This window comes from Rhinopithecus bieti, unplaced genomic scaffold (assembly GCF_001698545.2).
Source record: "Rhinopithecus bieti isolate Rb0 unplaced genomic scaffold, ASM169854v2 scaffold_15006, whole genome shotgun sequence".
Lineage (NCBI taxonomy): Eukaryota > Metazoa > Chordata > Mammalia > Primates > Cercopithecidae > Rhinopithecus > Rhinopithecus bieti.
Genome location: NW_016808074.1, coordinates 810,496 through 823,037, shown reverse-complemented (window position 1 = coordinate 823,037; position 12,542 = coordinate 810,496). Strand labels below are relative to the sequence as shown.

The 12,542-nt window shown below is 48.1% G+C and overlaps 1 protein-coding gene and 1 pseudogene across 1 annotated transcript in view; both read left to right on the top strand.

The window, feature by feature from the left end:
* The first annotated feature begins 2,637 nt into the window (after positions 1-2,637).
* On the top strand, positions 2,638-4,061 carry LOC108537725 (pentatricopeptide repeat domain-containing protein 3, mitochondrial-like; annotated as a pseudogene).
* A 4,539-nt stretch (positions 4,062-8,600) lies between these two features.
* The window catches only part of ZNF264 (zinc finger protein 264), a 20,897-nt gene continuing 16,955 nt past the window's right edge, over positions 8,601-12,542 (top strand). Inside the window, exons 1-2 of the mRNA XM_017885454.1 lie at positions 8,601-9,748; positions 11,662-11,788. Coding sequence (XP_017740943.1) covers positions 9,716-9,748; positions 11,662-11,788 — 160 coding nt within the window. The 5' untranslated portion in view covers positions 8,601-9,715. The remainder of the gene's footprint in view (positions 9,749-11,661; positions 11,789-12,542) is intronic.

The following is a 12,542-nucleotide window of genomic DNA, read 5'->3' as shown; positions in this document are numbered from 1 at the left end:
CGGGGCTCGAGGGGCGGGGCGCGCCTGGCTGGTCCTCTCCGCGGCGCTCAGTGACTGCAGGGAGGGCTGGCGAGATGCTGGAGCAAGGTAGGGTCCTGATTCTGGGGACCACTGACGTTTGGGTCCCCCTCCCGCGGCTGTTAGCGCTGCGCGGCCCGAGACCTGCGGTCGGGCGGGCCCCGGCCGCGTGGTCTCCCTGCCAGAGCGGTGGATGTCAGGGAGGCGTTGCTGTCCGGGTTCGCTTCTCTCCTGTTGTCCTAACTCCGCATCTCTCCCGAGTGAATCACAGAGCTGTAAACCAAAAATAGCATTCTAAGCTCCCAGCCAACTGAACGGACCCCTCCTCTCAGCTAAAAGCATGGCAAAGTTAACCTGAAACACTGGTTCGGCCATGATAGGAAGGAGAAGGGGCATGCCTCATTTTATCTTCTTCTCTTTGAAATTCAGGCACAAGCCGTGCGCGGTGGCTCACGCCTGTAATCCCAGCACTTTCAGAGGCCGAGCTGAGCAGATCACCTGAGGTCAGAAGTTCGAGACCAGCCTGGCCAACATGATGAAACCCCGTCTCTACTAAAAATACAAAAATTAGCCGGGCTTGGTGGCGGGCGCCTGTAGTCCCAGATACTCAGGAGGCTGCGGCAGGAGAATTGCTTTAACCCGGGAGGTGGAGGTTGCAGTGAGCCAAGATCGCGCCACTGCCACTCCAGCCTGGGCCACAGAGCAAGACTCCATCTCAAAAAAAAAAAAAAAAAAAAAAAAAAAAAAGTTCAGACACAGCTGACCAGTATTAACATTAAAACAATTTTTTTTTTGTATCTTCATGCTAAACAGGTAAGTAGAGATTGCATGTAGCCTCCTATCAGTTTATTCCAAATAGCAAACATTTACTGAGCCCTGAGTAAAGTTATTAACTATGTATTTTCTTTTTGTAAACCTTACAATTGAGGGGATAAGTAATAATATTATCTCCATATTTTTAATGTGAGGACACTGAGGCCCAGGAAGACATGTAATTTGCCCAATATCAGGTATTCAGTACATTGGCGATTTGGAGGACAAGTTATTTATTGTGAAAAATGTATACCTTTTCCAGAGTTCCAACAATAATTCAATGAACGCAATTGTTTTGCCCCAGAATTGACAATGTTGTTATGTCCTATGAGGTGGCCCCTAAGTATACACTTTGTCCATTTGGGGGATTTGAACTTTGACTACTTGGTTAAGATGTTGTCTACTAGATCTCTCCACTCTTTCTTCTTTGTAATTAATAAGTACTTTGTGGGGCAATTCCTTGCAATGTCTGAATAATATTAAGTCCCCCCACTTCACCCTCTAGTTTTAGCCTCCATTGACAATTATTCCTTGAATCTGTGATCACTGCTTGTGGGGATTCTATTTCTATTACTTCTTTACATTTTATACTTGTAAGTTGACATTCCTGTAAAGGACTTTACCCATCCATCCTTTTCTTTTCTGTTTTCTTTTCTTTGTTTCTGTTTTTTTTTTTTTTTTTTTTTTTTTTTTTTTTGAGAAAGAGTCTCACTCTTGTCTTCCAGGCTGGAGTGCAGTGGCACGATCTCGGCTCACTGTAACCTCCACCTCCCAGGTTCAAGTGATTCTCCTGCCTCATCCTCCCAGGTAGCTGGACTATGGGTGTGTGCCACCACACCCAGCTAATTTTGTTTTTTAGTTTTTGTTTTGTTGTTGTTTTAGTAGAGATGGGATTTCACTATGTTGGCCAGGCTGGTCTCAAACTCCTGACCTCAGATGATCCACCTGCCTCAGCCTCCCAAAGTGTTGAGATTATAGGTGTGAGCCACTGCGCCCAGCCCAGCCCATCCTTTTTAAGTTAATTATTTTAGAAGCCACATGGACTGGAGGATTTTTATCGGCTGTGTTATAATCTATTTCTCTCATTGTATTGGTGCTCACGCTATCCAGTGTTAGCCTCTCCAAACTCGAATAGGCTTGACTTTCTGATTTCTATCACAGAGCTCCTAAAGCCCTTGGAATTTCCTGTGTGTTGAAATGTCTTTTGTTATTTTTTAATGACTTTTTGATCACATCTCAGTTTATACCAATGAGATGCCTTAGGGTGGAGCCCCTAGACAGACTCAAGATGAAGCTGGTCACCAGAAAGATTAGAGAGTTGAAACTTTCGCCCCACTCACCAACCTCTGTGAAGGGGAAGGGATGGGGTGGCTCGACATGAAGCTCTATAAAAACTCTTGGACAACAAGATTTTAGCTTTCCAGATTGCTGAACACATTAGGTGTGCCTGGAGAGGGCATGGAAGCTCCACACCTCTTCTCATATATCTTGCCCCATGTATCTTTTTTATCTGGCTGTTTGTATCCTTTGTGATATCTTTTATTATAAAACAGTAAACATAAGCAAAGTTTTCCCTGAGTTCTATGAGCCATTCTAGAAATGAGTTCTAGGTGGTTGTGGGAACACCAATTCTAATGTAGCTGGTTAAAAGCACAGGCCACAACCTGGTGATTGTGATTGGCATCTGAAGTGAAGGGCAATTTTACGGGACTTAGTCCTCAACCTGTGGGATCTGAGGCTCCAAGTTGATAGCATCAGATTTGAATTATAGGACATCTGCTGGTGTCTCCTGGAGAACTGGGATGGATGAGAAAAACCACTCATTTGAAAAAAACCACTCATTTTATTCAGCTGTTTTATAAGCCTGGAAGCCCTTCAAATGGATCATCCTTCACCGTCTATGATATAATGAATGAATTAATAGGAAAGAGATTTTCTCCAAAGGACCTGGATGATGATGTTTTTTCAGTAAGCCATGAGAGTATCCTCATCATCTCTCAAAGATCTAGAACTTGCCTGCTTTTTTTTTTTTTTTTTTTTTTAGAGATGGAGTCTCGCTTTGTCGCCCACACTGGAGTGCAGTGCCGTGATCTCGGCTCTCTGCAAGGTCTGCCTCCCAGGTTTACACGATTCCCCTGCCTCAGCCTCCCAAGTAGCTGGGACTACAGGCACGCACCACCACGCCCGGCTAATTTTTTTGTATTTTTAGTAGAGACAGGGTTTCACAGTGATAGCCAGGATGCTCTCGATCTCCTGACCTCATGATCCGCCCGTCTCGGCCCCCCAAAGTGCTGGGATTACAGGTGTAAGCCACCATACCCAGCTACATGGCCTTTTAAATACTGGAGACAACCGAAAATTCATTGGACCTGGTCATCGGCGTAATTTCTATTATTCCACATTCTTCAATTTGATTTGTCTGATGGAATAAATTGATGTCACCTTGAAGTGGCATACCTGATACCTTCAGCCTTCTTCCCCCACTCCCAAACACTGATAGATCTCCGAGCATGGGATGTGGTTAATCGGCTGGAAGTGATTCCTCAAATTTGGAAAGATAATAAAGAATATGGTCACACTTCCTGCAACAACCTGAGAGAAGAGATCCTGACACTCATGGCAATGGATAAGCACCCACCAGAGCTTCAGGTGGCATTTGCTGACTATGCTGCTGATATCAAATCTGCATATGAAAGCCAGCCTGTCAGACACACTACTCTGAATCTGAATTGGCCAGCTATCTCTCTCTCAACTGTATAGCCGTCCTTTTTTTTTTTCTTTCTTTCTTTTATGAAACAGAGTTTCACTCTTGTCGCCTAGGCTGGAGTGCAATGGCGCGGTCTCGGCTCACTGCAACCTCTGCCTCCCGGGTTTAAGCGATTCTCCTGCCTCAGCCTCCCAAGTAGCTGGAATTACAGGCGTCCACCACTATGCTGGCTAATTTTTGTCTTTTTAGTAGAGACAGGGTTTCGCCATGTTGGCCAGGCTGTCTCGAGCTCCTGACCTCAGGTGATCCACCCGCCTTGGCCTCCCAAAGTGCTGGGATTACCTACATGAGCCACTGCGCCCGGCCAGCTGTCCTCTTTTTAAGGGCTGGGAGAATCCAGGAAGCTTGGAAAATGTTGGGGCTTTTTAGGAAGCATAATAAGATCCCTAGAAATAAGTTGCTGAATGAGTTTATGGGCAGTGCAAGAGTGTCTAACAGCCCCCTGCAAAAAGAAAAGGATTAGGTAAGAAGCAGATCAGAGTTTAGAGCTATAGGCTACTTAATGGTATCTTTAAAACCTTCTTTTTTTTCTTTTCTTTTTTTTTTTTTTTTTGTTGCCCAAACTGGAGTGCAGTGACACGATCGTGGCTCACTGCAGCCTCTGCCTCCCACGCTCAAGCCCAGCAGCAGGGACAGGGCAATCACACGAGGATTGCAGGAGAATCGCTTGAACCCAGGAGGTAGAGGTTGCAGTGAGCCAAGATTGCACCACTGCACACCAGCCTGGGTGACAGTGTGAGACTCTGTCTCAAAAAAAAAAAAAAATTACTGTAGAGGAATGGTCTGACTATGTTGCACAGGCTAGTCTCTTAACTCCTGGCCTCAAGAGCTGGGTCCGTCCTGTAGACCCTGGCTGAGCAATGGATGAAACGAGTACTCAGACACAGGTATGTAGTGTAAGAGCAGCTAGGGGACTGCTGAAGAGTGAGCAGTCTCAGTAAGCTGGGGCTGCTTGCTTTTATTCAGTACAGACATAATGCCAAAAGCCTGGAGCCAACACAATCTGTGGGTAATTAACATTATTGTTCCCCCTTTATGGGAGCAGTCTCGCTCATGGATGATCAAAGGTTGGTTCCTAGTTAACATAAGCAAACAAGCCTGTTTATGTTAAATTCCCCTACACTTCCTTGTACCTACTCCTTGCCCTCTGCCTCAGGGTAAGAGAACAGCTGCCTTCAGCTTATTCTCCCCCAAAGCTATGCAGAGACATCTGACCTTTCAGAAGGTTTGCGTCCTTTTCTTACAGCTTCTCCCACCACTCTGACCGATCTCCTACGCTCAAGCAATCCTCCTTCCTCAGCTTCCCAAAATGCTGGGATTACAGGCATGAGCTACCACACACGACCCCCATTTCTTGCAATAAAACGTGTGTGTGTGTGTGTGTTCCATTTCTCCCTAATACCATTTCTCAACTGCATAAATCTTTAACTCATGAAAGATACTTTTTATCCTCTTGACTCCACAGTTAATGGAAAATAAAAATCACCAATAGTGACTTCTAAGATTGCTTAATATACCTTTGTGGGAGGACAGTTAGAACTCCTAATGTGAGCTTGTCAGTTTCTTGTTAAAACCAGCCCATTTGTCCCATAGAACTGACATTTGTGGTTTCTTTTGAATAAACATAGAAATTGACCCTCCCACTCTTTTTTTTTTTTTGAGACGGAGTCTTGCTCTGTCGCCCAGGCTGGGGTGCAGTGGCCGGATCTCAGCTCACTGCAAGCTCCGCCTCCCGGGTTCCCGCCATTCTCCCGCCTCAGCCTCCCGAGTAGCTGGGACTACAGGCGCCGCCACCTCGCCCGGCTAGTTTTTTGCATTTTATAGTAGAGACGGGGTTTCCCCTGTTAGCCAGGATGGTCTCGATCTGCTGACCTCGTGATCCGCCCGTCTCAGCCTCCCCCTCCCACTCTTAAAATTTGAGAAAAGTACATGTGTCGTAGTCGTTTGTCACAGAAATAACCAAATTTCCTTGTCCATTGTTTTTTAACTGTGGTTGTCCTAAGACTTTTGTCATCCATGATTATTGTTTGGCCTTGAGTCTTCTCCAAAGGTGGCTCACGGTCAGCTACAGTCCAGGGCTTCTTTGGGAGAGTTAATAAAAAGAACTCTTGAATTCAAGTTTCTGGTAACTTTGGAAATTGTCCTACTGGCCTAGATAGAAAACTTCCAGGACTCTAACTAGAAGGCTGATATATTCGTAAAATATATAATTATGTATACATTTGTTTATGCCGTATGAAGCAGAGCAGGAGTTTCATGGACTGTACTAAATTATTTCATTATAAATAAAAATATTGTATTATATAGTATATTAAGCAATCTTAGAAGTCACTCTTGATTTTTTTTTCTCCATTAACTGTGGAGCCAAGAGGGTAAAAAGTATCTTTCATGAGTTAAGGATGCATGCAGTTGAGAAACGGAATTAGGGAGAAATGGCACACACACACACACACACACACACACACACACACACACAAACACAGATATTTATTTCAAGGACTGAATTTATTTTATTACTTTTGTGTGTGTTTCAAATGTTGCTGATTCTTTTGTTTTGTTTTGAGTCAGGAGAAATTTTGTAAATCTTTCTCAAGAATCTGTTTTCTAGCTACTTGGGAGGCTGAGGCAGGAGGATTGTTTGAGCCCAGGAGTTTGAGGCTGTAGTGAGCTAGGATCATGCCACTACACTTCAGTCTGGGTAAAAGAGCAAGACCCTATCTCTATTTTTTAAAATCCATGTTATTTTATAACACAATTGTAGGCACTGGGTATTTTCCCAAGGCTTTGACAAGGAATGGCATATTTTTGACGGTGAGAGACTGCTTTGAGGAATTAAGACTGATTTTATGGGCCAGGCATGGTGGCTCATGCCTGTAATGTCAGCACTTTGGGAGGCTGAGGTGGGTGGATCACAAGGTCGAAAGATTGAGACCATCCTGGCTAACATGGTGAAACCCCGTCTCTACTAAAAATACAAAAATTAGCCGGGCATGGTGGTGGGTGCCTATAGTCCCAGCTACTTGGGAGGCTGAGGCAGGAGAATGGCGTGAACCCAGGAGGCAGAGCTTGCAGTGAACTGAGATAGCGCCACTGCACTCCAGCCTGGGTGACAGAGCGTGACTCTGTCTCGGAAAAAAAAAAAAAAAAGACTGACTTTATGCAGCTGATGGGAGCTCTTGGAAGGACTGGCCTCATATCTTGTGTACACAGTTCCCTTGCAGGGTTCCTGGCCTGTAGTAAATACAGTGTCATTTTCTGATAGGCCCAGGAACCTCAAGATGTTTGGGGGCCTCAAGAAAAGGGGGTTTCACCCAATTCATGCAGGTATTTGCAGGTGCAGACAGATCTTTGGCTGGGCTTGAGAGGTCTTTGGATGTCGAGTCTGAGAGATTCCTTGTGAAGGGTTCCAGCAAAGCCAATTTAGGAGGAACTGTACGAACAGTGATTCTTGCTGTACTTTGTTTGGATAAGTATGGTGGGACTGAAGCTTGTTTTGCAGGTAGGTTGTTCCTGCTATGATTTGCCTTTGATGGAAGTCAGGGACTACAGAGAGAAAAACTGTGTTTCCAAAGAAAACTATAGTGCTGCTGGGCACAGTGGCTCACGCCTGTAATCCCAGCACTTTGGGAGGCCGAGGTGGGTGGATCATGAGGTCAGGAGTTCGAGGCCAGCCTGGCCAACATGGTGAAACCCCATCTTTACTAAAAATACAAAAATTAGCCAGGTGTGATGGTGGGCACCTATAATCCCAGCTACTCGGGAAGCTGAGGCAGGAGGATCACTTGAACCTCACTGCAGAGGTTGCAGTGAGCAGAGATCGTGCCACAGAACTCCAGCCTGGGTGAAAGAACAAAACTCCATCTCAAAAAAAAAGAAAAGAAAAGAAAACTATAGTGTTAGATTTTTTTTTTTTTTTTTTTTTTTGAGACAGAGTCTTGCTCTGTCGCCCAGGCTGGAGTGCAGTGGTCGGATCTCAGCTCACTGCAAGCTCCGCCTCCCGGGTTCACGCCATTCTCCTGCCTCAGCCTCCCGAGTAGCTGGGACTACAGGCGCCGCCACGTTGCCCGGCTAGATTTTGTATTTTTTAGTAGAGACGGGGTTTCACCGTGTTAGCCAGGATGGTCTCGATCTCCTGACCTCGTGATCCGCCCGTCTCGGCCTCCCAAAGTGCTGGGATTACAGGCTTGAGCCACCGCGCCTGGCCTATAGTGTTAGATTAACCTTTGAGTTCATCTGAGTGGCCATGTGGTCATCTATGGTATGCAGCCACCCACAATACCCCTCCTCAGCATAAAGCAGCCAGAAAGATCATGTCCAGATTCCCCATGATCAAGGAATTGATAAATAGAAACCAGCTCCAGTGTCCCATAGAATTGATATTTATGGTTTCTTTTGAATAAACACATTATAGACATTGAGCCTCCCATTCCTAAAACTCGAGACACTTTTGTCTTATCTGATTTCCTTTCTCAGGAAACCAAGCATCAGCCTTCCCAAATAGTATAAAGAAACTGAAACTTACTGGATTACCACATCTGGAAAACGAGATGCTATACCCCTTACCCATCATGATTGCCTAACTGACCATCTGCTGCCTGTTGACCCATTCCTCTTCCTTACCCCTTCCTAATTCCTGTTTTCTCACACATAGTTACACTTCTTCCCTGATGTATAAACCCCTAGTTTTAGTCAGTTGAGGAAAGGGATTTGAGATTGATCTCCCATTTTCCTCAGCTGCAGCACCGAATAAAGTCTTCATCCCTGAAAATACTCGTTGTCTTGCTGATTGGCCTTCTGTGCAGCAAACAGCAGGATCCAGATGCAAGGCCTGGCCTTTCTGGTAATACTGTCATCAACCATTTAATGATGTAGAGTTGGTCCCCGGCTCATGCTCTGTGTGTTCTCTTCTCCATCTACATGCATTGCCTTGATGGTCTCACTCAGTATCATGACTTGAAATAACAGTGTAAGATAACTCTTAAATTCATATATCCGTGCTCAAACCTTCCAGCATTCAGTCACAAGTTGAACTGCCTGTGACAGAGATACTTTGTGGTTCTGTAGACATTTCAAACTAACCATCCTGAGCCTCCGAGCCTCCTCCACTTGCAGCCTCCCCACCTCAGAAGTGGGCAAATCCACATTTTGTGTGGTCTGGGCCAAATACATGACTCCCTGCATCACGTGGAGGCTGCACTCGTCCAAAGAAAGCCCAAAAGAGGGCAGTTTGCGCACACAATGTGTCAGGGCAGGGCTTCCACTCAGTCATTAGGCTACTTTTTTGTGTTTTCCAAGATGATGATTCGGGGAGGAGGGATCTGAAAGGGGGTCAGTCGCCAGGCGAGCTGAGGACCCAGTTGTGCGCCTTTGCCTGTGCCCTGAACTGAAGTAAAATCCCTGTCTCCCAAGCTCCGATTTTCCCGAGAGAAGAATGGAGTGTAACCCTTGCCCCTCGGTTCCCTCCCTCCATCAACTTCCCCTCGCGTTGTGCCCACCGTAAAGAGGCGGGTCTGGAGCATCTCCTCGGGTCCTGGAGTGCCTTTCCCTGGAAGGAAAACTTGAGCCTGGAAGCGCTCCTCCCATTGGCGAACACGTCAGGAAAACTACACTACCTAGAAGGCCTTGCGTTATGCGAGCGGCGGGAGCTGGGCCAATGACGGCCTAGGACGGGGACGACTCCGACGGCCCACGCCGGCGGGGGCGGGACTTCCGGGTTGTTCGCCGGGGACGCCATTTTCCTCTGCCCTTCTGTCCCGAGCAGTGTGTAGCCACTGAGGGGCCTCAGCCGGGACCGCATTGCGGGTGGCTAGTCAGGACCGAGCAGGGGAGGAGGATAGGAATCCCCGCCGCACCTTTGTACGAGCCTGACTGAGCCTGACCGCCTCCAGGGGCTTGTTCCTGGGTCGTCGTGAAGCCGCGGTCTCTCCTCCCCCGCCCTTCAGCCCCGCGGTCGCCAGGGGCGGCGCCCTGGGTCTGGAACGCGGTTGCCACCGAGGAGGCGGCGGCCCCGAACGCGCCTGGAAGCCCCGGGCAACCGGCCAGGGCCGGGCACAGGTGGGGTCCGTCAAGCCGCCCGGGGGTCTTTTGTCCCAGCTCTGCGGCCCAGGGGGTGACGTGATGGCGGCAGCGGTGCTGACGGACCGGGCCCAGGTGAGTGGACGGTGGCTTCGCAGTTGCCGCCTCCTTGCCAGGGCGGAGGCGGTTCCCGAAGTGGGTGGGAGCCCAGGTATCCCCTATATTTGTCTTTGCAGTCGTCGTTCGCTTTGGTGTGTGGAGCTGGTTGCCACTTATTTATACCTGGCCGTAAAGGGTGTTGGGCCTACTGGAAAGAGCTCCGTAGGTGGTTGAGTGAATGACGCTTGCTCTGGGGACTCCCATCATCCGTGGCCTGCAAGCATCCTCTCTGGTGGACCAGGTCTCATTCCAGCATGGAATTGGGGGCCTGAGAGGGGAAGGGGAGGGCAGGGCAGGGCAGTAGCAGGCCGACAAATGCGTGGTCAGAGACAAGGTGTATGTTTAAGGAGGCTCAGGAGGGTGTGTGAGGTTGCCATGGTTTCCTGCGGCTGCTGAGACATGGACGGTAAGCGTGTGTGGTCTTTTCCTGGACTTTCTACCCATCCGCAGCTAGTACAGACATTGTGGCCAGTCAGATGCCGTTACTGTCATCGCTACAGCCTGCATTATCCTTGGCCGCTCGTGTTCCGTGGCCCCAAAGTATCTTGGCGTCCTAGACAAGTTCTGTCGGAACCCAGCAAGGAAATAGGCTGATGGTTGGTTCATTGTGGAATTTCCCTGGGGGCTCTGGGAGACCCAGGGAGATCCCAGAGGGCCTGGGAAGCTGTTCTGGGGCCTGTCATTCCCCAGGTAGATGCAGCCCCTCCAGTGCCGCTCTGTGGGGTCAGTGAGGAATGCTGAGCTTTTTGTGCCCGTATTCACAGATACTTTTTTTTTTGTTTTGAGACAGGGTCTCGCTCTGTCGCCCAGGCTGGAGTGCAGTGGCGCAATCTCAGCTCACTGCGGTCTCCGCCTCCTGGGTTCAAGCAGTTTTCCTGCCCCAGTCTCCCAAGTAGTTGGGATTACAGGCATGCAGCACGGCACCTGGCTGATTTTTGTATTTTTAGTAGAGACGGGGTTTCACCATATCGGCCAGGCTGGTGTTCAACTGACCTCAAGTGATCCGTCCACCTCGACCAAAGTGCTGGGATTACAGGCATGAGCCACCATGGCCGGCCCACAGATACGTTTTCAGGGCTAATTGAAATGGACTTAATGTCAGAAATGAGTGGAAATGCTTGTAACTTCATCACATTAGACTTGCTTTGATGTTGGGGGAGTGTTGGAGTTACGCTTTTAGACTGTGAGTCATAGTAACCCCATGTTTAGATCCTATCTGTGGTGGTGAGATACGTGACCGGGTGAATTGATAGAACTTCCTTAGCATCGAGTGACTGTGAAGGTGATGATGGTGTTGATTGCAGGGGCTGTGGAATGATTAATAAAAATCCCAGAGCACGCTGAGCATTGAATACTTTCTCTTTAACAACTGTTACTGGTGGGAAGGAAGTATTATCGTATTGATCTAGAAATCAAGGCTCAGAGAAATGAAATTATGTCTTTGAGGTAACAGCTGTCAAGTGTCGGTTTCAAGTGTTTGGAGCTAGGGACTTCTAGTCACTGTAACACAGGATGTGAAGCCTTCAACATGGGGCAGGCACCCAGCTGGACCAGTGAGACTCAGGTCCTGCTGTTGTAACCTTTGTTGCTATTATTACCATTTCCCCATTTCCTTGTCGTTTTAGAGCCTTTAGTTTCTGTATTTCACAGTCCACAAGTTGTTTCCGTTGTCCTGTGTCATTCTCTAATGGCTCTTAAATAGGAGGTTTCTCTCCTCATTATGTTCAGAGCATCTCCCTTTCCTCTCGAGCCCAGCACAGAGCTAGGCCCTCAGGAGGTGCTCTGTGATCCAGGCCTCCATCACTGTACAACTTTTCCAGTGGAGCACAATCTGTGATCACATTCAGCAGCTGAAAGGCCAATACTGCTAACTCTGTTTGACTTTCCAGGTGTCTGTGACCTTTGATGACGTGGCTGTGACTTTCACCCAGGAGGAGTGGGGGCAGCTGGACCTAGCTCAGCGGACCCTATACCAGGAGGTGATGCTGGAAAACTGTGGGCTCCTGGTGTCTCTGGGTAAGGCCTTCCTTCCCCGCCTCACCATGCAGGTGACCTGCCACTTGTTCATTCCACCTTCTGACTCCAGGCCTGGCTGCACAAGGAGGCCTCTAGAACCTACCTTGCCTCTTTCTCACAGCTTTAGTCATTTTCTACTCTCACCTCTTCCTATCTGGTCTCCCTGTATCTCTTTGGGCTAAAGACAGAGTACTCTTTGGCTCCCAGCCAAAGGAGAAGGTGGTAAAAGAAAATGGGGTGTTTTGCAAACTCAGGTAGGATTTCCAGCTGTGCCTCATGAGGGGCTGGTGTAGGAACTGAGAACCACCATGATGGTGTCCTGGCTTCTCTCTCTGGGTCTGCTCATGTCATGTCTATTCTCTATGGCTTTTTCTGCCTTAGCGAGTTCAAGACAAGAGTGGCCACCTGTATTAGGGTTCTCTAGAGGGACAGAACTAATAGAATAAATATATATAAAAAGGACAGTTGCCGGGCGCGGTGGCTCAAGCCTGTAATCCCAGCACTTTGGGAGGCCGAGACGGGTGGATCACGAGAGCAGGAGATCGAGACCATCCTGGCTAACACCGTGAAACCCCGTCTCTACTAAAAAATACAAAAAACTAGCCGGGCGAGGTGGCGGGCGCCTATAGTCCCAGCTACTCGGGAGGCTGAGGCAGGAGAATGGCATAAACCTGGGAGGCAGAGCTTGCAGTGAGCTGAGATCCGGCCACTGCACTCCAGCCTGGGTGATAGAGCGAGACTCCGTCTCAAAAAA